This window comes from Pelophylax lessonae (assembly GCF_965119305.1).
Source record: "Pelophylax lessonae genome assembly, chromosome: 1".
NCBI classification, from domain to species: Eukaryota; Metazoa; Chordata; class Amphibia; order Anura; family Ranidae; genus Pelophylax; species Pelophylax lessonae.
In genome coordinates this window covers 31,398,847-31,426,431 of record NC_138768.1, presented here as the reverse complement: position 1 = coordinate 31,426,431, position 27,585 = coordinate 31,398,847, and the positions used below count along the sequence as shown (strand labels likewise).

General features: G+C 41.8%; 1 protein-coding gene across 1 annotated transcript in view; it reads left to right on the top strand.

Moving 5' to 3' along the window:
* Positions 1-16,573: 16,573 nt before the first annotated feature.
* The window catches only part of LOC309567716 (vomeronasal type-2 receptor 26-like), a gene marked incomplete at both ends in the record, with an annotated part of 95,849 nt that continues 84,837 nt past the window's right edge, over positions 16,574-27,585 (top strand). Inside the window, one exon of the mRNA XM_082273159.1 lies at positions 16,574-16,791. Within this exon, the coding sequence (XP_082129285.1) occupies positions 16,574-16,791 (218 nt within the window). The remainder of the gene's footprint in view (positions 16,792-27,585) is intronic.

Below are 27,585 nucleotides of genomic sequence, written 5' to 3'. Positions count from 1 at the left end.
AGTGCAGGGGGTTTCGATTTAGGAGCCAACCTTTTGTGTTTGCCTCTGCTCAAGCCAAGGTGACTTTTATTATTTCCTTTCTAAAGGACATAGCTTTGTCCTGGGTGTCCTGGGTGTCCCCTCTTAAGAAAGATTTGCCTATTCTTTCTGATTATCTCACGTTTATGAAAACCTTTGAAAAAGTATTTGACGTTCCTGGCAGAGTATCTGAGTCCTGTATTCTCGATCTACATCAGGGTAAATGCACGGTAGCATCTTATGCCATTGAATTCCACACGCTTGTGGCAGAAACTACTTGGGATTACTGTACTCTTAAGGCTGCCTTCTGCAGAGGGCTTGCAGAATGCATAAAAAGGACAAATTAACCTACCATGAGGTCCCAGTGGCTCTGGAGGATTTCATCAATTTGTGTATCCTGGTGGACACTCGCTTCTCTGAACGCCAGTTAGAGAGAGGGCGCCAGAGACAATTTGTTCCTCACAGGTTTGGTGCTAAATCTCCCCCTCGGCAATCACTAGCCCCTTCTTCTGTCAGGTCTGAGGAAGAACTAATGGACGTAGAGGCCATGCATTTGTCTGACAATGAACGTACCAAATGCAGGACCCTAGGCCTCTGTCTATATTGTGGAAAGCCGGATCACCTCCTGCGTACTTGTCCGGTTTGGCCGGAAAACTTCCAGGCTTAATGGGTGTTCGAGGAGACCCATTAGGCCATGCTGTTTTGAATTCTCCTCAAGAGAGTCTAGTAGTCCCTATATCCTTGTCCTGGAATGATAAGTGCTGTTCCACAGTTGCTTTTATAGATACCGGTGCTGGTGGGGTATTTCTCGATGCAGCACTGGTTAAGAGTCTTCTAATTCTGACTGTTCTTAAAGACCCACCGCTCTGTGTAACTACTCTGCTCGGAGGCCCTCTTGGTGACGATCTTATCACTCATGAATCCAAGCCTCTTTCCGTCATGTTGGGTGCCCTGCATTTTAAAGTTTTATCATTTGACGTCATTCTGTCTCCTAAGTATCCAGTAATTCTTGGTTATCCATGGTTATGTAAGCACAACCAGTCTATTGACTGGTCCTCTGGTCACATTTCTGCCTGGAGCACGTCCTGTCATGTCAACTGTCAGCAGAAGGTAGTACCTGATGTGTCCATTCATTTGGTAAAAAAGGCCCTTGGATTACCTGAAGCCTATGCCAATTTTAATGACGTGTTTTCTGAACAGGAAGCAGAGGTTCTCCCTCCCCTCTGCCCTTATGACTGCGCTATTGATTTACTACCTGGGGCTCCCCTACCTAAAAGGGAGAACCTATCCCCTCAGCTTTGCAGAGACTAAGGCAATGGAAGAGTACATCGACGACAGTCTATGGAAGGGTTTCATTCACCCTTCCACCTCTCCCGTGGGGGCGGGATTCTTTTTTGCAGGAAAAAAAGGTTGAGGACTTAGACCCTGTGTTGACTACAGGGCTCTCAATTGTATCATGATAAATAATCTGTATCCTCTCCCCTTAATCACTGAACTGTTTGACCGTGTGCAAGGTTCTAAGATCTTTACCAAATTGGACCTTCGTTCTGCCTACAATCTCATTAGAATCATAGCAGGAGACGAATGGAAGACCGCGTTCAACACTCGTAGAGGGCATTATGAGTGTCGTGTGATGCCATTTGGCCTTTGCAATGCCCCCGCTGCATTCCAGGAGTTTTTGAATGACAATTTCAGAGATATGTATATTAAAAAAGAATAGCGCGCAAATGCAAAAGAAATTACTACCAAATCTGAAGACAATCCATAAATAAAAATGGGGGTTTGGTCCCACCATATGGCCATATCGTGCTCAAGCCCACTACTGCGTCAAAGTACCCCATTATCCGTGGGTCCTACACTATCCATGAAAAAGACATGTCTTTTGGTTCATAGCTGCAGCAGCTTTAGAAATACATGGGTATGCTCCCCCAAATTTTTTGCCTGTTTATTATGTATTCGGTCTGACCAGACCATCGAGGTTGAGCAACCCTCCCCACCCCCCACACACACCTGTACTCAATCAGTGTCCACCATCAAGTGGATATAGGAAGAGTCCCCTGTAGTGCATTTGCACATCTTTCCCAGCAAGGAGTATTATCTCCAAGGGTTAGAAAGGCTGGATTCATCTCTTTTTCATGGATAGTGTAGGACCCACTGATAATGGGGTACTTTGACGCAGTAGTGGGCTTGAGCACGATATGGCCATATGGTGGGACCAAACCCCCATTTTTATTTATGGATTGTCTTCAGATTTGGTAGTAATTTCTTTTGCATTTGCGCGCTATTCTTTTTTAATATACATGTCTTTTGGTTCATAGCTGCAGCAGCTTTAGAAATACATGGGTATGCTCCCCCAAATTTTTTGCCTAATTTCAGAGATATACTGGACACTTTCATTGTCGTATATTTGGACGATATACTCGTTCACTCTAAGGATTTACAGCATCATCGCTGCCATGTACACACGGTTCTCCGTTTAAGGGATCATAGGTTATACTCCAAACCTTCTAAGTGCTCCTTTGAACTACCAGAAATACCCGTCCTGGGTTATACAATTTCGTCCGAAGGATTCCAGATGGATTCCAAAAAGCTTGATGCCATCTTACTATGGCCCAGACCGACCACTTTAAAAGAGATTCAGTTATTCCTTGGGTTCTGTAATTATTATTGAAAGTTTATCAAGAACTTTTCCAAGATTCTGGCTCCCATCACTGCTCTCACTAAGAAAGGGACCAACTGCTCTCAGTGGCCTCCAGAAGCTCTGGAGGCATTCGATCTTTTAAAGTCTGCCTTTTGCTCCACTCCTGTACTGCGCTATTCTCAGCCATTTGCCCAATTTTTCTTGGAGGTTGATGCCTCTGAAGTAATGTGCCATAGCAGTATTGTCTCAACGAGAACCTACTTCCTAAAGACTTCATCAGTTCGCCTTCTTCTCCAAAAAATTCTCTGTCGCAGAACAAAACTACGACATAGGGAATAGAGAGCTTTTGGCTATAAAGCTAGCATTCTCCAAATGGAAACACTTATTAGAAGGTACGGAAATTCCAGTTGTGGTTCAAACTGACTATAAGAATCTGGCCTACTTGGAGAAAGCTCAGAGACTAAATTCCAGACAAGCCCGCTGGGCACTTTTTTTCTCCCGGTTTAACTTTGTAGTAACATACATTCCGGGAATCAAGAACGTCAAGGTCAATGCCCAGTCTCGGAAATTTCCTTGTGAGAGTCTGCAAGCACCTCCGGATCATGTTGTTCCTCCTGCGCTAATTATTGCTCAACTGGATACGTCTCTACAAAAGAACTTGTTGGCTGCCCAATCTTGAGCACCTTCTAATCTCTCAGTTCTGCCCAATACCTTGTTTGTTCCCCTTGAACTACGGAAAGAAGTTTTGCAATGGGCCCATGGGTAGAAGGTATCAGGACACCCTGGTATCAATCAAACCTTCCTACACCTAAAACCCCTGGTCTGGTGGCCTCCTCTAAAGAGGGATGTTTATAGCCTTTGTTAAAGCTTGTGCGGCCATCAAAATGCATCGATCTGTTCCACAAGGTCTACTACAACAATTACCGGTACCTAGAGCTCCCTGGACTCATTAGCATGGACTTTATCGTGGACTTACCCTCTTCCAGTGGAAATACCATCATTTGGGTTGTAGTTGATCTATTTAGCCCACTTCATTTCCATGCCCACATTACCTTCTGCCCCCAGCTTGGCTTTTTCCTTCCTTTAAAAATGTCATCCCGGGTTGATATTGTCAACGACAGAGGCCCTCAATTCATATCCTCGTTTTGGAGGGCCATTTGAAAACTTCTGGGGATCCAGAATTCCTTGTCTTCGGGATACCACCCCAATCTAATGGGCAAATGGAAATTGTCAATCTAGATTTAGAGATCTACCTAAGAGCTTATATCAATGCTGAACATGACAACTGGTGCAAGATGTTACCTCTAGCTGAATTGGCGCACAATTCGCAATGGCACTCTTCCCTAAGATGTTCCCCATTCCAAGCTGCCTTTGGGTATCAACCTAGGGTTTTTCCCCTTCCAGTCTTTTCTGGTAGAGATACCTGCAGCAACCAACATGGTGTCCTGATTAACAAAGCACTGGAGGGACGTAAGAAAGGTTCTGCTGCAGTCTGTTCACCGATACAAAAGGTTTGCGGACCGTCGCAGAAAACCTGCTCCCCGCTTTCGTCTTAATCAGCTGGTATGGTTGTCCACCAAGAACATTAAGCTGTGACAGCCCTCTTCCAAATTAGGTCCTAGATTTATAGGACCTTTTTGCATTCTTCAGCAAGTTAATCCCGTGGCTTATAAACTTTGCTTAGCCCCTCACCGCCGTATCTAAAATACATTTCATGTATCCTTGCTTAAACCCTATGTTAAGAATAGGTTCTCTCTACCCTCGAGAAGTCCTTCCCCAGGCTCGGTGGATGATCATCAGGAATATGAAGTTAGCGAAATCCTGGATCCCCGATGTAGGGGTAGACTATTGCAGTATCTAGTGGACCGGAAGGGCTGCTCCATTGCAGAAAGGACTTGGGTGCCTGCTCATGATGTTCATGCCCCATGGCTGGTCAGTCCATAATAGGCACCCATCCAAACCCAAATAGGGCGGGGATCCTGAGACCCGTGTTCCTTGGATGGTTCCCTGCCTGTGCCACTGAGGAACCGCACCGATTGTCAGCTGAACGATCAGCCGTCTTTTGTCCAGTGTTGTTTGTTGGTTGAAATGTGCTCTAGACTTGCACTTTTGTTGGCCGACAGAAACCAACTTCAGAAGTGATGTCATGTGATGGTTGACTTTCCGTGTGTTTTTTCTTCTCTGAGCATGCCCAGTCTTGCCCACCTGATTTTTGTCTGCCGAAATCTGTACTGACCGACTGACTGGCTGTTCTGTTGACGGCCAACAAAAATTTTATAGCATGCACACCAGATTTTGTTCGGCCGAAAAAGTCGCAGTCGGTTGTCAGAATCATCATACTAACAAGCCGACAATCGGCCGATCGGACGTTGGCCGAAAATTTACGGCCAACAATCGGTGCGTGTGTACGGGCTTTACACCCTTGTTTTTCTACTCCTTGAGTTTGGATGCTGGCCCTACCCTGTGTCCAGCTGTTGGCTGTCATCTAATCTAGTGATCCTATAAATCTTCACTTCCCTTTCCTGTCTTCGCCCTAGCATAGGTCTTGTTCCCTGGGCGTTGGTGGTAAACTTGGATTTCGTTGATTGCTGTTGCCGACTCTGCCTGTTCCTGACCTTGCCTCGTGGACTACTCCTTTGTTTTTTGATTGATCTTGGTTCGCTGACTTCTCTTTCTACTAACCATGAGTGCTTGTTTGGTGTTCCTTTATATAGCCTGTGTGCGCTTTTTTTTTCTCCTCCTCAATGGCACATAGCAGTCATATTTTTGGACCTTCTAATTTACCCTTTTTCTCTTCCTCAAGGGAATCAAGTATGCATAGCAGCCATTTACATTTTGGCTTGCGTATAGGTGGAACCTTCGTTGTCAAAAGGGTCTGGGATCAAAGTTTCAGACTTAACAAGAGGCAGTTACAATTCCATGGGGACCTTTGGAAAAGAAGAGAGGTCTGTGTCATAGGAGTCCATCCTCCCAGTCAGCCGGGGGATGGACAAAACAATCTCTGCCCAGGCCTCAAAAGATTTCAGTGGAGGTGTTTTCAGTCACTCACAGGACCATCTGACACCACATCATATACAGGAGATGGTGGGAACAGTTTTTTTTTTTTTTTTTACTTGATACAGGGTGGTTTCTTACCAAGGCTCCAACTTACCCCCCTTTTGTATTTTTTACTAAAGCTCGGTCTAGACGCTGAATGTGGTCTTCAAAAGTCCTGGCGAAGATGATATTATCATACAAATAGATCCAAAGTTAAAGTCTCCTCAGCACCGCTCCATCAGTCTTTAAAAAGTACTGAGGGCATTGGTTAGCCCAAACGGCATGTAAATAAACTCATATAGTCCTGGTGGGGTGCCCAATACTTTTTTCCTAGTATTGCTCTTACACTGGGACCTGCCAGTACCTACTAGCCAGTTCCAGGATGCAGAAATACTAAGCCTGACTCAATGCCATAAGCGACTCCTTTACCCAAGGTAGCGGGTAGGTATCCTGGTGGATACAGGCACTGTATAAGTTCCATAAGTTTGCAATTCTTTCAAACCAAGATAAACAGGTGCGGTCCAAGGACTGTGCCTTTTTAAAATTTTCCACTTTGCAGCATGTTGCAGATCAAGTCCTTAACCTATTGGCACAGGGCAGGCGTTATGTCCTGGTGTCTTTTCCCAATAGGTGAAGTGCTTCCCATGTGTATGAGGTAGCCTATAGCCAACCATAGTCTTCGGGCCCAACTGCAAAAGCTAATCATTCTTCTATAATAGCTGTTGGTGTAGACGGTGTTGGGACAATGGGTATTCCTAGAAGGAGATGGCCACATGGTCTAGCAACTGTTGGTACTGCTTGCTATCCAAGGAAGACATAGTGACTTGAGAAATGTGGTGGAGGAGGAAAGTGGCTATTAAAACATATATTTTGTTGGCACCTCCCCTCAAAAGCAAAAAATGTATGTAGGGGGTATGGGCCTATGCTGGTCTGCACACCAAAGGAGTACAGTCCAAAGCATTAAGCCTAGGGGTTTGAGTGTGCCACGAATACCAATATGAAAAATAAGAATACTTCCACACTTCCAGAAGGTATAAAAATGAAAAAAATATATAAGTTTATTCAAAGTTCATTTACATAATTTAGGGATATATGGAATTGGGTAGACAATACAAAAATTACATATGACAATACATATTACATTTCAAAAGACCAAGAGAAAACAAAGAGAATGGTGCAAAAAGATCATTAATTTTTAGAAGCTTTACAAAATGGAAAAAAGAGCTGGAACTACGCGTTTCGCAAAATATGCTTCTTCAGGCTCCAGCAGGTTAAGGATATAGGTACTTCTATGAAATAAACAATATATGTATTATTTTATAATAGAAATACATGCTCTTATAATACAACACAACTAATCAAAACATACATAATTACCAAAAATTAAAAAAGGTTTGGTTATTTACCAATATTGTTCAATATTAGATATTCATAAATATTCAGGTATTGAATGTTCATTTAAAAACACAAATTAATTCATTTTAGCCAATGGTTAGATGAATATATATTTGTTGTATATTCCTTAGATTTAAAAGCTAGGAATGACTTAGCGGATATTATCTTATCTGACATTCAATTATATAAAATGACAAAAAAAGAAAAAGGAGGGAAGAAAAAAAAAAAAAAAAAAAAGGGGGGGGTATATCAAGTAATCCATCAGAGAAGCTTGAGGGGGGGCGTTTAGGCCAAAACCCTAAACAATCCCTGGATAGGAAGTCCAGGGTATGTCTGGGAAAGGGCCAGACATGAAGGGAAGTGATTGGCAAATATATGAGGAAAATCAGTATTATCCATATGGCAAAGAAAGCTTACCTATGATCTTGTTTTGACGTTGTTTTTTACTGGATATATATATCTGGTCAATTGACTGAGTATATGTCTTTTCCGTATGGTCACAAAATAGGAAGAAGGGAAGGGGGAAATTGGAAAGAATAGGGATGGAAAAAGATTTTGTATATATGTGGGACCTATAAATAAGGAGATAATGTTGCCAGGGTTATAAAAGATTCAGTGATTAACACACAGTGTGAATTATAAAGAAGATTGTGCCTAAAAGATAATGTGATATGATTGTTTTCCCAATCGAGTTATAAGGTGAAAAAATTGATGTTACAGGTAGTGAATAAAATAACAAGAGCCAGAGAAAGGTAATTAGTATTTATAAATAAATAAATAATTAGCATAGGAACCAAATGTGATAAGAAGGGAAGGAGAAGGGAATATAGGTGGGAGTGTGTGTAGTGCTAGTAAAGATAGATGCCAATATGTAGATAAGGGATATGATTGTTTAAGAAAGAAACTTACCCTAATTGGATGGAATAGAGTCTTTTGATTTGTTATTTATGTCTCTCAGCATAAAAGAGGCATCAAAAAAATAATCATTAATATGGCCTGGATAGAAAGAGAGAGGCCCATAGGGGAAGATAAAAAATAGGGATATAAATAACAGACGACTCAATCATATCTCTCAATAGCGCTGTTTGTGGATATTATTGACTGAAAAGTCAATTGCAGTTGTCCAATCTCTATAAAAAAGAGAGATCATAAAGATGGTTTATTAACCTTATCTATACAGAAAAAAAACGGTCAAAAGTGACCAAGAATACAATCTATAAGAAAAAATAAAAATAAAATAAAATTTGTATTTAAAGTCTTTTAGGACTTTTACCTTATTCCATCAGCGCTCAAATGAGAGAGTACGAAAAGATTGAGAAATCTGGGAAGTTCAAATATGTGTGTCCGCATCAGTTTGGCTGGCAGTATCAATCTGCACATTTGTTTGGTACTTAAATAGGTGTAGGTTTGGCGCCAAAACAGTTCCCCTGCGTCTCCCGCCCCCCACGTCCGCCCGCCAATTGTCCGTAGAGGACTTGCGGGAGGACGTTCCTGCATCACCATCGCTAACGTCCGCTTCCGGTCGTATGGACCGGAAGTGACGATAGCGTGCCACCTGTAGTGTCAGCAGAGGAGGTATCTCTCAAGAATAGAATAACAGAGATGTATATAAATAACATAAGAATGGGTAATCTCAGCAATGGATTATAGAAATAATAACATTTAGTTTCCTTCTTGATATAAGATAATAAAAGATTTTGCCAGAGCAGCCAACAAAGAAGAAGAAACATAACTAAGGAATACAATTTAGAAAGGATATAATTTTCAGAAAAGCGGGAAATTAGATATATATAAGTATCGCACATCCAAGAATTACTGATTTTAAGGAGTATAATGTTTCTGGATTAGACTTTTCACTATTATTCATGGTAATTAAATAAAGGATTATAAAATAATCCCATGAACATGATAGAGGCTCATGGATAAAATAGTGTATCCAGCCGTCAATAATTGATATGCTAATAATTATCTATATTTTCAATTTTCATTCATCTATACATTTACAGAACCCTTGCTTATAGATAGGTTATTTATAAACTTACTACATGTTAGGTGGAGTTAAGGATAACAGGACAAAAGGTCCCCTGATGGTTAAATGATAAACAAACCAATAAGAAAAAAAAAAAAAAAAAAAAAAGGGGGGGGAGGTAAGGGAGGAGGAAAAGGGGAAAGAAAATAAGGAAAGAGGGGGAAAAGGGATGAGTGTTCCCAGGAACATCATGACTGACAGAAAAATGTTCCACATGTGGCGTTAACAAGATGGGGTTTAAACCATCTACCGTTAAAGGTGGTTAGCCTCTCAAAAGAACCCCAGATAAGGGAGGACAATGTTATTTTTCCAAGAATGGAGCATAGCTTAGTTGCTCATTTAAGCCTGGAGGAATGCAGGCATTTAAATTAAAAATCCAGCGAGATTCTCTCTGAAGAATAACATTGTCAAAGGGTCCACCCCTGGGGCCTGGGTGGATTCTTTCTAGAGCAAAGAAACTAAACTTCGGTCGTTTATATTTGTGTATATAGGCTATATGGCGGGCTATTGGGCTTTCAAGATCCCCTCCTTTTGTATATGTCACATGATCCTTGATGCGTTCCCAAAAGTGGCGTTTAGTTTTGCCTATATAGAAGGCTGGACATTCGCATTTCCACATATAAACTACACCAATTGTTTCACATGTGACAAAGTGTCTTGATATGAAAGTTTTTCCATTTGGCAGTTTTTGTTGCGATTTCGTGGCAATAAATTGGCAATATGCACAGGAGCGACAGGGAAAGGTGCCATGTGGTAATTTTTCACAGGGGTCCTTTTTTTTAATTCTCTCATAGTGACTCGCTGTAACTAAATCACCAACGGATTTATTTCTTCTGAATATAAGGTTAGGTTTGGTTTCTACAAAGTTGTTTAAGACCTTATCCTCTGTCAAGAGATGCCAATGTTTTGTTAGGATTTTTTTCAACTGGTCTGATTGAGAGCAAAATTTGGTTATTAACTTAGTTTTATTAGTATTGGCCAAGGGCTCCCCTTGAAATAGGAGAAGATCACGTGGGCTATCTTTGGCCTTTTTATAGGCCCTTTTTGTGCTTTTTTTACTATAACCTCTATTCAAAAATCTTGTTTGGAGTTGTTTAGCTGGGGGTTCTTTTTGGGGAGCTCTGGGGTTCTTTTGAGAGGCTAACCACCTTTAACGGTAGATGGTTTAAACCCCATCTTGTTAACGCCACATGTGGAACATTTTTCTGTCAGTCATGATGTTCCTGGGAACACTCATCCCTTTTCCCCCTCTTTCCTTATTTTCTTTCCCCTTTTCCTCCTCCCTTACCTCCCCCCCCTTTTTTTTTTTTTTTTTTTCTTATTGGTTTGTTTATCATTTAACCATCAGGGGACCTTTTGTCCTGTTATCCTTAACTCCACCTAACATGTAGTAAGTTTATAAATAACCTATCTATAAGCAAGGGTTCTGTAAATGTATAGATGAATGAAAATTGAAAATATAGATAATTATTAGCATATCAATTATTGACGGCTGGATACACTATTTTATCCATGAGCCTCTATCATGTTCATGGGATTATTTTATAATCCTTTATTTAATTACCATGAATAATAGTGAAAAGTCTAATCCAGAAACATTATACTCCTTAAAATCAGTAATTCTTGGATGTGCGATACTTATATATATCTAATTTCCCGCTTTTCTGAAAATTATATCCTTTCTAAATTGTATTCCTTAGTTATGTTTCTTCTTCTTTGTTGGCTGCTCTGGCGAAATCTTTTATTATCTTATATCAAGAAGGAAACTAAATGTTATTATTTCTATAATCCATTGCTGAGATTACCCATTCTTATGTTATTTATATACATCTCTGTTATTCTATTCTTGAGAGATACCTCCTCTGCTGACACTACAGGTGGCACGCTATCGTCACTTCCGGTCCATACGACCGGAAGCGGACGTTAGCGATGGTGATGCAGGAACGTCCTCCCGCAAGTCCTCTACGGACAATTGGCGGGCGGACGTGGGGGGCGGGAGACGCAGGGGAACTGTTTTGGCGCCAAACCTACACCTATTTAAGTACCAAACAAATGTGCAGATTGATACTGCCAGCCAAACTGATGCGGACACACATATTTGAACTTCCCAGATTTCTCAATCTTTTCGTACTCTCTCATTTGAGCGCTGATGGAATAAGGTAAAAGTCCTAAAAGACTTTAAATACAAATTTTATTTTATTTTTATTTTTTCTTATAGATTGTATTCTTGGTCACTTTTGACCGTTTTTTTTCTGTATAGATAAGGTTAATAAACCATCTTTATGATCTCTCTTTTTTATAGAGATTGGACAACTGCAATTGACTTTTCAGTCAATAATATCCACAAACAGCGCTATTGAGAGATATGATTGAGTCGTCTGTTATTTATATCCCTATTTTTTATCTTCCCCTATGGGCCTCTCTCTTTCTATCCAGGCCATATTAATGATTATTTTTTTGATGCCTCTTTTATGCTGAGAGACATAAATAACAAATCAAAAGACTCTATTCCATCCAATTAGGGTAAGTTTCTTTCTTAAACAATCATATCCCTTATCTACATATTGGCATCTATCTTTACTAGCACTACACACACTCCCACCTATATTCCCTTCTCCTTCCCTTCTTATCACATTTGGTTCCTATGCTAATTATTTATTTATTTATAAATACTAATTACCTTTCTCTGGCTCTTGTTATTTTATTCACTACCTGTAACATCAATTTTTTCACCTTATAACTCGATTGGGAAAACAATCATATCACATTATCTTTTAGGCACAATCTTCTTTATAAATTCACACTGTGTGTTAATCACTGAATTTTTTATAACCCTGGCAACATTATCTCCTTATTTATAGGTCCCACATATATACAAAATCTTTTTCCATCCCTATTCTTTCCAATTTCCCCCTTCCCTTCTTCCTATTTTGTGACCATACGGAAAAGACATATACTCAGTCAATTGACCAGATATATATATCCAGTAAAAAACAACGTCAAAACAAGATCATAGGTAAGCTTTCTTTGCCATATGGATAATACTGATTTTCCTCATATATTTGCCAATCACTTCCCTTCATGTCTGGCCCTTTCCCAGACATACCCTGGACTTCCTATCCAGGGATTGTTTAGGGTTTTGGCCTAAACGCCCCCCCTCAAGCTTCTCTGATGGATTACTTGATATACCCCCCCCTTTTTTTTTTTTTTTTTTTCTTCCCTCCTTTTTCTTTTTTTGTCATTTTATATAATTGAATGTCAGATAAGATAATATCCGCTAAGTCATTCCTAGCTTTTAAATCTAAGGAATATACAACAAATATATATTCATCTAACACTGGCTAAAATGAATTAATTTGTGTTTTTAAATGAACATTCAATACCTGAATATTTATGAATATCTAATATTGAACAATATTGGTAAATAACCAAACCTTTTTTAATTTTTGGTAATTATGTATGTTTTGATTAGTTGTGTTGTATTATAAGAGCATGTATTTCTATTATAAAATAATACATATATTGTTTATTTCATAAAAGTACCTATATCCTTAACCTGCTGGAGCCTGAAGAAGCATATTTTGCGAAACGCGTAGTTCCAGCTCTTTTTTCCATTTTGTAAAGCTTCTAAAAATTAATGATCTTTTTGCACCATTCTCTTTGTTTTCTCTTGGTCTTTTGAAATGTAATATGTATTGTCATATGTAATTTTTGTATTGTCTACCCAATTCCATATATCCCTAAATTATGTAAATGAACTTTGAATAAACTTATATATTTTTTTCATTTTTATACCTTCTGGAAGTGTGGAAGTATTCTTATTTTTCATATTGGTATTCGTGGCACACTCAAACCCCTAGGCTTAATGCTTTGGACTGTACTCCTTTGGTGTGCAGACCAGCATAGGCCCATACCCCCTACATACAACATAGTGACTTGCAGTGGTGCACAGGTGGCTTTGCCCAGCAGGTTGGGATTCCACGATACAATCTGGATACCATATAGAGGTCCCCAATGATCATACGATTCGGTAACAGAATGGGAGATGTCCCTAGGTTGATTATCTCTACAAGTACCTTACCCTAGTGAACCGTGGACAGGTATGACCCATTAGCCATTCTCTCATTACCCGCACATCCCTGTGATGATGAAAGTACCCCCCTGAAGTTGCTTGTGAGCCCTGACAGGTAACGAAAAACAACCTCTTGGTGGGGGGCAAGTAGCAGTCTTTGCTTGGGGGGTGTATAAACAACCCCAATTCTCTGTCTGGTGCTTGCTATCTTTGTGGTAGGCCTACTAGGCTCACATTGGCTTAAGTCAGACAGCTTGTAAGCCACAGCCTCACTTGGTTCCACAAAACTCCTCCACCTCTGTCATCAAATGGGATAAGTCTAAGTCTTTCAAATCATTCATCCCCAAATCAATAGGTACCAAGGGTATTTAAAGGCTTTGAGTGACTATGACCCTCACTTATTCCACTACTTTGTCAAATGCCTGAATCTCCACCCAGGAGATTCCTTACGTACTAATGGGAACATTTTTGGCCACCCTGTGAAGTTCCAGGAGTTAGTCCCGGGGACCTCTAGTTTATTTGAGGTACCCTTATTTTCCGGGTGACTACAGCTCCTAGCTAGGTGACCATATTGTCCACACCACCAGCACCTAAGGTCTTCATCTGGGTCCCTCCGCCATGGATTTCCACCTTTGGAGAGCTAGACCAGCTCTTGCTTGATGGATGTCATCTCTTGCCGTATGGAGGCCATGTTCTATGTCAGCTCTTAAATGGCTGTTTGTAGGGCTGACAATGGTGAGGGGACTAAGACCTCCTCTCTCATGTAGAAAGGCTCACTCTTCCTAATCACTGTGACATTGGCCTGCATGTCCCCCTGTTCTTGTGTCACTGTTTCCACCACTACATAATTGAAACCAAGGAACAGTCGATAGGTCACTTGTTCTTTTAGGGTTCTTCAGATGGGGTCAGCACTCACCCCTCCAATGAACCTGTCCTGTATCAACTAGTCTGAAGCACTTGCAGTGTCAGCACACCTATGCTGTTTTTTCTTCTCCAGCCATTTCAATCGTTTTGGAGGGCCATTGCGAAATGAGTGAGGCTCCCACCCTCTTGTTACCAGTGAATGAAGAACCTACATCTTAACTCCATCATGGTCTCATTCTCCCCAAATAGGCCTTCTAGCTGTGCCACAATCTGCTCTAAGTTGGTACTTTGCAGTCTCTTTTGCCACTCCATTACTGAAATAATAGACCCATTACATTTTGGGACCAGACCTAAAGCCACTCCCCATGATGCCATGGTGGCCCCTACTTCCCCATCCATGCTAACCACTACAAAGTGCATATCCTGCTCACTTATGCCAAGTGTAGGTGGATCCTACCACTGGTACCCACTAGAGAGCAATCAGAGGCAGGTGAAATATTCAGTTGTATTGGAGTAAACACAGACAACAGTTACATGTGGTATGGGGAGCAGCAAGGAACTTTCAGTGATCCCAATGGTACAACAGTAAGTACTGGCAAAACAACAATTCAATAGGTAACAAGACAAGTGTTTTATAACTCAGAAGTTGTAAACTCACTACACCGTGTATACCTAGCTGGCGGCAGCATCTGATGGAAGAGGGTTGCCGTAACTGAAACCATGGCTCGGTATACTAGCAGTGTGAGTCGTCCTTCAGTCTCTGATCTAAGCCTCACAGTGCCGAATAGCCAAGGTGTGCCTGTCCTGTCCGTCTTCACCAGGAACCTGTCCTCATCTCTGCCACACTGTCCCTAACAAGCAGGCACCATATCTCTGCACTGCCCACTACACAAAATGCACATCATTTTGTGTCACTAAAAAAGACCATAGAGGTCACCCAGGGTTGCAGTGCTCGATGAGACAGCTGCTCTCCTGCTGACACTGACAGAAGCTCCAGAGGGGCAAAGTTCCTCTTGGCTTCCATTCCTCCCTCCTGCACAGTGGCCACGACACACAGCACCCCCTACTGATAGGAGGGCACACTGTACCTGCCAAAATGCTAATGCACTATATGGTATTTTTTACATAGTTTGGACCAATCAAACTATGCATATGTCATACCAGTGGGATCCCTCTAGAATCTGGAAATCACTTTAGAAGAAAGCATTACTACAGTGATCTCCACTAGCTTGTGTGTCCTTTGCCAAGTACTTGCTCTGCTGCTTTATGAACACATGAGGTTGTGACGTCAGTGCCATACCTCTCCATATTATCCAATCAGAGAATGATTTGCAAATGAAATGCAAAGCATTCTCTGAGTAAGATCCATGTGGAGCTTCTGACCACCTGTATTAGAATGCAGCTAGGCAGCTGTTCAGCACAGGACCGAGAAGCTAGTGGAGATCACAGTGGTAGACACTGCTACTACACTGGTCTCTACTAGAATTTGGGTCCTGCGCTTCTGGTTGTAGAGTGGATCCCACAGGTATGATATGTGCATTGGTGCATTGGTCCAAGCTGCCATACCTAAGGAAACATTTCAGTCAATACTTGGGACTACTAATTCACTGTTTGTCTCCTCTACAAAGGATACATTTCAGTTTTTTTTTTTTTTTTTTTTTTGATTACCCAAAGTTCAAGCCAGTGCAACTATTTTGTGAAAAAGGCCATTCTTTCTCCCATATCAGCATGTAGAATGCCATAAGGCAGCAGGAGTGTTGGGGTGCTGAAAGTTAGGAAGAGAAGTCTTGGAGTGCTGGCAACAGTAGGAAATATAGTAGGAAGTTTCAAGGGAGATGTGTCTCCCCTTCTTAATACAAGGGGGGATTCTGGTGGATCTACTCCCACCATTCCATAGGGAGTCCAAGTGGAATGACTTATGGAAAAGAAAAAACACAAAGCTATCGCTATTTCATGAGTGTATATACAGAAGACACGGAGAAATAGGTATTCACACACTTGGACATGTGTGAAGGCAATAGCCAACAAAAAGGTAAGCAACAATGTGCTTATTTTACAGGCCGAGCTTAGTTTACAGGGTCACTTTAAGAAAATAAAAAAACAGTCATAGAGAACAGTTATGTGCATTAATATTGTAAATGGAAAAATCATTATGATATTATCTGGTACTACCTGTGTATTTCAATTGTATGATTTATTTGGCATACAGAATTTTCTTTAGTTTATTTTAAATAAAGTAATAACGTGTCTTAGCTTAGAGTTGTTAAAATAATATGAATAACAGAGGACTAAACCTAACCACTCACAAATAAACTATCTGCACAAACAACTAAAAGTAGAAAGAAGATGATGTCAGTGTATTGAGAACAATGAGAGATGTGTGGTACTGAACTGTATAAAAAGAGAGAGGAGAGGAGCCAGCTCATCGTATCATCATTGTGATACACATACTGCACAGGTCTGTGTCACAATGGAGGATTAAAGACTTTAATTAAAGAAGAATCCAGTGATCGGAGCCATGATTTTATCATTTACCTATATCTTCCAGTTCTGTGTGATCCTGCAATGTACGACACTCTGGAGATCAGGAATGCAGAGTCCGGCCTGTACCCTTCATTTTACTGATGTAATTGATGAATTCCAATATTTTCAGGATGGAGATTTGATCATTGGAGGAGTGTTCACTGTGAGGTCAAAAAAAGATGATATAGATTCATCTAAAGAAAAGACATACAGGTATGTAACTTACTTGCTAGGAAGAGAAAAAAAGTGATCAGGGTGACAAAGGACAACAAATAGGACTTTACACAATGATTGGAAGAAATACACATGATGGAAATATTATAAGAATGTATACAATGTATATAAAATGTCTGCTTATTTACATGCAAACTGATCTATTTTTTTTTGCTGTAAAAGTGATCACTTTAATACTGTCAATGGATGATTTATTTTTTTTCCCAGCGAGGTAGATGGAGGAATCCTCCCCACTGAGACATTGTATTCTGAAAGCGGGGCTCTCCACTGTCAGAATTCACAGATTTTTGTTTAACATTTTTTGTTTTACATTTTTTGTTTTATATTCTGTTCTGGGAGTTTTAGGTAATTTTATAATAAAAAAATGCAGATTTTAACATGTGTGTAAAAAAATTACCAACAAATCCTCTAGAGGAAGGGAAATATTTTTGCAAAAAGTGTTAAATGCACTCACAGTTTAATTCCAATTGTTCTGTTTCCATTCTTTATAGCACCAGACATGCAATCTGTGCTGTTATTTTATTATTTTTTTTTTTTTTTACAAACTCAAACACAGGGCAGAGGCGAGGGTTCTTCTACCAAATTGTTTTCATGTCCTTTATGTATGTTTAAAGGTCTTAATCTGAACCCCAGGCAGTTATAAAAAACACAAATGAATGCATCTCTGTATTCAATAGTACATCATTACACTGGTTTAACCCCTTCATGCCTTTTTCTGACATTTGTTGCTTACAAGTTAAAGCAGTTTTTTTTGCTAGAAAATTTTAGAACCCCCAAACATTATAATCTATTTTTTTTAGCAGAGGCCCTAGAAAATAAAATGGTGATCGTTGCAAAATGTTATGTCACACGGTATTTGCGCAGCGGTGTTTCAAATATACTTTCATGAATTACAAAAAAAAAAAACAGTAAAGTTAAGAAAAAAATAAATGTATCACTTTTATTGCTGTCACAAGCAATGTAAACATCTTTTGTGACAGTAATAGGCAGTGACAGGTACTCTTTATGGAGGGATTGGGGGTCTAAAAGGCTCCAAACCCCTCCTCTGCACTTAAAAGCATTCAAAACGCCAAGTTTGGCTGTTTTGAATACCGTATTTTCCGGCGTATAAGACGACCCCCCTAATTTTCAAGTTAAAACATAGGTTTTGGGCTATACTCGCCATATAAGACTGCCCCCCTTCCGAAGCAAGGCAACACCATTGAAAAACATCAGATTTCTCATAGATCTCCAAGGTACCCTAGTACTGTAATACATGTAATCTCTCATAATATCTCCAAGGTACCCTAAGTATTACCAGTAGATGTAATCTCAAGATGCTGGCTGTTCGGGAATCCTGGGTATACCGGTACAGGATTCCCACACAGCCAGCGTCTTGAGAGATTGCATCTACCAGTAATACTTATACTTAGGTTACCTTGGAGATATTATACTCGGCGTATAAGAAAATACAGTACTTTAATTTTTTTTTTTTTTTTACATCTGTCCGGGTTTCTACATCGGAGACCTGATCAAAGCCGAAACCGACTTTACTCGGGTCTTCGGCCAGCCAGCGGATGTGCTGGCTGGTCGCTCCAGCATTCCGGTGCGACGGGAGACCCGGGCGAGCCGCGGAAGGCGGTGGAATGTCCCCTCCCACTCCTTGTAATAACAACCGAGCGGCTACTTAGCCACATCGATTGCTATCACAAGAAAGTCAACCGTTGGCTCTAAACAACGGTACCAGGGTGATGCCTTTAGCTGCAGCCATCACCCCTGGAAATAACCCCTTGAAGCCTATGCCGCATATTTGCAAAGGGGTTTAAGAGCCGGCATTTTACTTGGTATCAGCAACAGACTGGGGGAGGGACAAAACCTGTAAGTATTTCTCAGAGATGTATAGTAACGAAGTAGAACTACTTCACTACTGTACTTAAGTACTAAAAGGCGGTATCTGTACTTTACTAGAGTATAATTTTTTTTCTCCTACTTCCACTTTTACTTCAGTACATATTTTCAATGAGATTAATACTTTTACTCAGATATTTTTTTTTTATGTGCTGCATCGTTACAATTATAAAAAATGTTACGAATATTTCCATTCCAAACCCGCACCGCCACTGACTTTTTTTACTCGAGTCTCACAAGTCACGACCAATCCCCGACCCGATGCGATGGCTCAGGGGCAGAGCCTCGCCGCCTCTGACCTCCCTCAGCTTGGCCCGAGTCCCGCCTCCCACTCTGCTCTCAAGTGAAGTGGTGGTGGCGACACTGGCGAGAGAGGAGAGACACCTGCCTGCGGAGTGATCTCTCTGGGCCCTGGCTGGGGGAGGGACTGTGAGTTACTAGAGTCTAGACTACTAGACTGTCTCTGGGCACTGTGAAGCACGGCCGCCCAGCGCGGGAGAACTGGATGGAGGTAGGAATATATTCTTCTTTAAGCAGAGGGGACTGGACTGGGGACTGTGGAGAGAGAGGCTGGAGGACTTGAGACAGCCTAAGGTAGGAGAAGTAAGAACTGTCTTGAAGTCAAGTTACTCACTAAGGGGATCGGATCTATTCAATGGGAGGAGAGACCTGCCCTGGCCTGCCCTACTCTAAGGGGGCTCTATAATGGGAGGGGGACCCTGGCCTGCTCTAAGGGGGATCTATAATGGGAGGGGGACCCTGGCCTGCTCTAAGGGGGATCTATAATGGGAGGGGGACCCTGGCCTGCTCTAAGGGGGATCTATAATGGGAGGGGGACCCTGGCCTGCTCTAAGGGGGATCTATAATGGGAGGGGGACCCTGGCCTGCTCTAAGGGGAATCTATAATGGGAGGGGGACCCTGACCTGCTCTAAGGGGGAGCTATAATAGGAGGGGAACCCTGGCCTGCTCTAAGCGGGAACTATAATGGGAGGGGGACCCTACCCTGCTCTAAGGGGAATCTGTAAAGGGAGGGGGACCCTGGCCTGCTCTAAAGGGGATCTAAAATGGGAGGGGAACCCTGGCCTTCTGACTGCTTTCTTTTATAACTACATAACACAATACTTGTACTTTTACTTTCAGTACTTGAGTAGTAAATTTTAAAATAAACTACTTGCAATACTTAAGTACAAAAAATGTGGAATACTTTAGTACTACTACTTAAGTGTGGTGCTTAAAGAGCACTTCAACTTCTACTCAAGTCACTTTTTTGATAGAGCACTTGTACTTTTACTCAAGCCTGGGTCTCTAGTCCTTTATACATCTCTGGTATTTCTGTACAGCAGCAGAGAAAAATCAGGTCTCCAGTCCTGTCCTGTATTGGGCAGAGCTGTGTAAACATCAGAACTGGATGGACAGAAATACAAATCTTTTGGCAGGTAAGACAGCTCCCGTGTATGCTTTTCATTTATGTATTTTATTATCTGCCTGGAGTTTGATTTTAATGTTTTGACACACATGATAAAATACACATTTTAGACCTGAAAATTACTTTAAGCTCTCCAAACATTATACAGAATATTTCTGAAAGCAGAGAACCTGTAGAAATAAATGATGATAATTTGTAAATCTTTATGTTGCACCACATCTGTGAAATTGTGCACTCAATACTTGGTGGGGGCTCCTTTTGCATGAATTACTGCATCAATGCGGCGTGGCATGGAGGTGATCAGCCTGTGGCACTGCTGAGGTGTTATGGAAGCCCAGATTGCTTTGATAGCGGCCTTCAGCTCCTCTGCATTGTTGATTCTGGTGTCTCATCTTCCTCTTGACAATACCCCAAAGATTTTCTATGGGGGTTTAGGTCAGGCGAGTTTGCTGACCAATCAAGCACAGTGACACCATGATCATGGGACCAGGTAGTGGTAGTTTTGGCAATGTGGGCAGCTTACTTTGGACTTGATAAAACACAGTGGACAAACACCAGCAGATGACATGGTTCCCCAAATCATCACTGACTGTGGAGACTTCACACTGGACCTCATGTAACTTGGATTCTGTGCCTCTCCACTCTTCCTCCAGACTCTGGGACCTTCATTTCCAAATGAAATGCTACATTTTCCACAGTCAGTGATGATTTGGGGAGCTATGTCATCTGCTGGTGTTGGTCCACTGTGTTTTATCAAGTCCAAAGTCAGTGCAGCCCTCTACCAGGAAATTCTAGAGCACTTCATGCTTCCCTCTGCTGACCAGCTTTATGGAGATGCTGATTTCATTTTCCAGCAGGACTTGGCACCGCCCACACTGCCAAAAGTACCAATACCTGGTCACATGATCATGGTACCACTGTGCTTGATTGGCCAGCAAACTTGCCTGACCTAAACCCCATAGAGAATCTGTAAATATTGTCAAGAGAAAGATGAGACACCTGACCCAACAATGCAGATGAGCAGAAGGCCGCTATCAAAGCAATCTGGGCTTCCATAACACCTCAGCAGTGCCACAGGCTGATCGCCTCCATGCCACGCTGCATTGATGCAGTAATTCATGCAAAAGGAGCCCCGACCAAGTATTGAGTGCATACTATACTGTACATGGACAGATTTTTTCACTAAACCAATGTTTCTGTATTAAAAATATATATATTTTTTTTATTGGTCTTATGTAATATTCTAATATTCTGAGATACTGAATTCTGGGTTGTCACTAGCTGTAAGCCATAATCATGAAAACTAAAAGAAAAAAAAAATGCTTGAAATATATAACTCTATATAAAATATGAGTTTCACTTTTTGAATTGAATTACTGAAATAAATTAACTTTTTTCATGATAATTTATTTATGTGTGTGTGTGTGGAAAACAGGTATAACTTAAAAGTCCACTTAACTCCAGCATAAATGGTAAATGATAATACGATACCAGCTTTTGGCAGGGGCTTGTACCCCAGGTATGCAGTCCCAAGCAGCCGCCAAGTCTCCAGCCACCATGCAGCAAACAAGCACACTTCTTTGTAGCAGTTCAGTCTCCCAGGTGTGTCTCCAGCTCCAGCTCCTACTCTCCCCCTCACTGACACTACTTCCTGTCTTTAAGAGCTGGTTTCTCTGGGAGAGGGCTAACCCTTGCCTTACTGAGATCCCATACTTCCCTTACAGGGACCACAGTCCAAATATTAGTGCAATGTAACATCCATCCAGGACCCAACCTCTATGACCTCCACAATATATATATATATATATATATATATATATCATTTTTTTTTCTTTACTCTAAAAAGGAGAGATTGTGTCTAGTAAATAGATACCAAACATGCCAATCTTAAAAATTGCATGCACCCATGAAACATACGCCTTTAAGTTACACTTTCAAAAGCCCTTCCAACTCTTCATTTTAGAGTTAACCATAAATATTGTAATAGAACTATTTCTCTCCTCCAATATGTGTTACACAGGTGACAGTTACCATTCCTAGCTGCACATATTTTTACATAAGTGCTTAAGGGTATCAACTGTGACTCTTTATATCTTTTTTTACTTTACTTATGTCTTTTTTTTCAGTTTTATCATTTTTAACTTCGCTTTTAGGCTGGGTTCACACTTGTGCAGTGTGGGAACCAGCAAAATTGCAGTTCAGGTTCCCCCATCGTATGTCACTCGCAGGCAGTTCACAATGCCCTCTGCGAAACACTGCAGGTATCAATGGAAAGTTAATGACACCCCCATATTGGTTCGCAGAATGCAGTGCAAAATTTGAAATGATGAAAGAATCGGATCGCATGGGTGTGAACACCCATGCAATCCAATTCCAGTGCTGACCAAAAATAGGGTCCTGCACCATTTTGGTCCCAATGCAATGCAAATTCAGCCATACAAACTGTATGGCTGAATGTGCATCACATGGACATTGTGTGTGCTCTGTAGTGATGAGCCAAACACCCCCCCTGTTCAGTTCACACCAGAACACCGCGAACAGGGGAAAAGTTTGTTCAAACAATTGAACTCCATTGAAGTCTATCGGACTCGAATTTCCAAAATCAAAAGTCCTCATTATAAAGGCTTAAATGCAAGTTATTGCCCAACTAAAGTGTATGGGGGTCTCGGTACTGACCTGGGGAACATATACCAATTTTCTTTGAAAACAATAATTTTTAAAGGAGCAGTGATTTACTGATTTTAATGATGCTTAAAGCGGTAGAATACAAATGTTTGTGACTTACCTACAGGTAAGCCTATAATAAGGCTTACCTGTAGGTACAATTAATATCCCCTAAACCTGCACGGTTTAGGAGATATTTGCCCTGCATGCAGGCGCTGACGCTAGCGGCGCATGCACTCTGACGGTCCGGCGGACCTTCAGAGTTCCAGGCCGGGCACTTGCCGGGAAGTGACTTCTGCACGCATGCGCGGGAGTGACGTCATCGTGGCTCCGGCCACTCACAGCGCCGGATCTGCCAAACCTGGAAGAGACACCGACGGAGCATGTCAGCTCCCACAGCGGTGTCCGGGGGTCCGTGTCGGGGCTTCATTTTAAGGTAAGTTTTTCATAATGAGCTAGTATGCAATGCATACTAGCTCATTATGCCTTTGTCTTGCAGGGTTTTTTTTTTCAATATATAACCGCTTTAAAGTGAAACTATAAAAGTGAAAAATTCCTTTAAATATTGTGCCTGTAAAGTAGCGCATCTGTACGATGTATGTATAAAACAAAATGCAGCGCTAGAGAAGTTTATATACAGTCCACCGTATGACCACAGTCCACTTTAAGATGGTATATGGAGCATTCAAATCCACAGAAAGACACCTTAACAAGTGAAGATCTATAATACTGGTGAGAGACTGGAACGGTAAGTACCTCCACCACACAGAAAAAAGCTGATTGGCTACTTACCAGATGTCTATGACCGCTGCTCTCACAGTCGTCATAAATAGCCTTATGGTCATATGGGAGATCATCCCCAGAAACTGCCGATGGAATATCCTAGAAGATCTAAGAGCCAGGACACATTAGACAACACTTCTCCCGTATATCCCAGAAGATCCAGGAGCCAGGACACATCAGACAATACGGATTGGTGGAAAGGATGGAGCAGGTGGGGTTTTAAACCTGGCTTCCAAAGCCTGTTGCTGTTGTTTTTTAAGGCATTGTTCACACATAGACAATCAGATGTTCCAGTGTATGCATGGCTGTCTGTGCTGTGTTTTCAAATCCAGAGGATAGCCGCCATGTCCCAGCGTGTATTGGCGTCACACGTCCTTGGCTCCTTCTCCCTACGTGTTTCTTCACCGATTGACGTCATCAGGGGCGTGGCCTTAGGATGTTCATTGGGATATTGCCACATTCAGAGCACACTGCTGTCTCCAAAACCACAGGTGCATTTTAACGCTCTTGTTGAAAGAACTTTCTGGCCAGTTGACATCCGGATAAAACATTGAGACCCACGTCTATCGTTTCCTCAGGGAATGTAGCCTGCTGCAGCTATACTGACATTTCTAAAGGAAAAAATGTCATATACAAATATACATACAAATATGAAATCGCATGTACTTGTCATACAGGTGCAGAAAAATTGGGCCTTGGTTGTTGGTGGTGCCTAAACACCGCAACCCCTCGCAGTTACTCTTGCTGGGGGAAGGAACAGGCCCTGCTGGTAAAAATTACATCCAAATTTGAAATCGCATGTACTTGTCATACAGGTGTAGAAAGATTGGGCTTTGGGTGTTGGTGGTGCCTGAATACCGTAACCCCCCACAGTTATTCTTGCTGGGCGCAGGGCATATGGACAGGGCCTGCTGTTAAAAAATTTCATACGACATTTAAATGATATGCACCTGTCATACAAGTGCAGAAAAATAAGGCCTTGGGTGTTGGTGGTGACCTAAACCAAAAACATTGTTGGAAGCTAACAGAATCAAGATTGAGGAAAAGGATAGGCAGCATATGCAGTCTTCAAGAGATGGCAGACCACTAGCAAATTCAATCAGTTACATCAGCATCAGGGGCTTGATAGCTCTTGTTGATGCAGGACTGGTTTATTTTGATAAAAGTCAGCTGGTCAACAGAGTCTGTGGACAGACACATTCTTTTGTCCGTCACAAAACCTCCAACAGCACTGAATGTCTATTCGGAAAGCATGCTGGAAGCAGGACAGGCCAGTAGTGATGGACGAACATCGGCCAGGGCGGTTCGCGAACACCAGCCGCAAATTTTCTCAAAAGTCTGCGAACCGCAAGCTCGCGGCGGGCCCCATTGACTTTAATGGGAGGCAAACTTTAAAAACCTTTAGGTCATATTTGCAGCCACAAAAGACGTACTAGCTGTGCACAAATAGTCCCAGCACATGGACAATGTCATAACAGAAGTATTACAATTGAAATTGCAATTGCCCTATCTTTTTTTTTTTTTTTTTTACAGCAAAAACATTTTTTTTCATAAATCAGCCAGAACTGACAGCAGGCGGTAAATACATTGTCTAATACATATAGGGTCCTTTCACACATCTGTAAAATGGGTCCGCATCCATTCCACAATTTGGCGGAACCTTTACAGACCCATTGTTTTTCATTTCCAGTCTGAAAAATTAGGCATTCACAGGATAAAGAAGTAAGTGTCGGCCATTCCAGGCCCCAAAAATTAGCCCACATGCGTTTACCTAACAGCTAAGAACGTAGTATTCTGTGGCTGAAGGTACATTAGGCATTCACAGGTAACAGAAGTAAGTGTCGGCCAGTATTGGCCCCAAAAATTAGCCCACATGGGTTTACCTGACAGACCTCCTCCTCATCCTCTTCCTCTTGTGTGTTTTGTGTCCCTGCAGAAATTATATCTTCATAAACAGCAACGATGTGGTCTACTGCACGTGTTCAAAAAAGCCCACACTAATGAACTTTTGGAAGTCTGTGGGGAGTTTGCAGCACCCTGCACCTGTGGAGCTCTGTGCTGTGATGCAATAGGTTGGCTACTCCTATGGTGGCCCCTGGAGCACACCCTGCCTCGTTGGAGTTGTGCTAACTCCTCCTCCTCCTCCCCTTCACTTTCCTCCTCTATTCTCTCAGGCACCCAAGTACAGTCAGTGAAATCCTCATTCCCTCCCTCCTTATCACTGGAGCGTACTTGGCAGTATGCTGCAACTGTGGCAACATGACTGCTAGTTTCTTGTCTGCCATTGTCACCCCTCTCTCTAGGCTCACGTTATTCCCTTCATCAACCTGGGAACCAAAGTCACAGCTTTCAAATTGCTGTGCATCCTCCAGCAGCATGTCACTGATACTATGATCGAATAGTTCAGGTGACTCCTCCATGCATGATGGTGGGGCTACAGAAGGAGTAGCTGTGGAGAAGGAGCCCGTGGAACGGGAAGCTTTGGCAGCTGCAGTGGAAGGCAAACTACTGTAAGTGTGGGTGTCAGAGGACAAGAAGGATGAGGACGGCTTAGTTATCCACTCCACCAACTCTTCTGCATGTTGTGGCTGAATAACACGGGCAGCACAGGAACAAAAGGACAGGCGTGCCCCGTCTGCAGAGGATGCATCATGTCTGTGACAACCACTTTTGACTGTTGACTAGTGATGAGCCGAACAACCCCCGGTTCGGTTCGCACCAGAACACCGCGAACAGAGCAAACGTTTGTTCGAAAAAAACGAACTCCATTGAAGTCTATGGGACTCAAACCTCGAAAATCCAACTGCCTCATTTTGAAGGCTTAAATGCAAGTTATTGCCCCAAAAAGGTGTATGGGGGTCCGGGTACTGACCTGGGGAACATGTAGAAATAAAAAAAAAGCATTTAAAATGATAGTTTTTAAAGGAGCAGTGATTAACTGATTTTAATGAGGCTTAAAGTAAAACTATAAAAATAAAAAATTCCTTTAAATATCATGCCTGGGGGGTCTCCTTAATGTTACTGTAAAGTAGCGCATCTCTATGATGTATGTAGCCTGCTACAGCAATACTGACATTTCTAAAGCAAAAATGGCATATACAAATATACATACAAATTGAAAATCACATGTAGTTGTCATACAGGTGCAGAAAAATTGGGCCTTGGTTGTTGGTGGTGCCTGAACACCGTGACCCCTCACAGTTACTCTTGCTGGGCACAGGGACAGGCCCTACTGCTAAAAATTCCATACAAATTTCGAAGTCGCATGTACTTGTCATACAGGTGCAGAAAAATTGGGACTTGGTTGTTGGTGGTGCCTGAACACTGCAACCCCTCACAGTTACTCTTTCTGGGCGCAGGAACGGGCCCTGCTGCTAAAAATTCCATTCCAATTTGAAATTGCATGTACTTGTCAATCATAGAGGTGCAGAAAAATTGGGCGTTGGTTGTTGGTGGTGCCTGAACACCATAACCCCTCACAGTTACTCTTGCTGGGCATAGGGACAGGCCCTGCTGCTAAAAATTCCATACAAATTTGAAATTGCATGTACTTGTCATACAGGCTACCAATATTTAAAAAAGGGCAGAGACATGTCCCGGGAAATCATAGGCCGGTCAGCCTGACGTCAATAGTATGTAAACTTCTGGAGGGGATGATTAGGGACTATATCCAAGAGTTTGCTAAAGAGAACAACAACATCAGTAGTAATCAGCACAAGTTTACAAGAGGGCGTTCTTGTGAAACCAATCTGTTAACATTCTACGAGGAGGTGAGCTGTGAGCTAGATAAGGGGAGACCAGTGGATGAGCTGTTTCTGGATTTTGCTAAGGCGTTGGATACAGTTCCCCACAAACAATTTATAAAATAAGGTCTGCAGGCATCGACCACAAGGTTTGCTCTTGGATATAAAACTGGTTAAAGGGGCGTGTCCAAAAAGTGGTAATAAATAACGTGTACTCGGACTGGTCTGGGGTGGTAAGTGGGGTCCCCCAAGGCTCAGTCATGGGACCA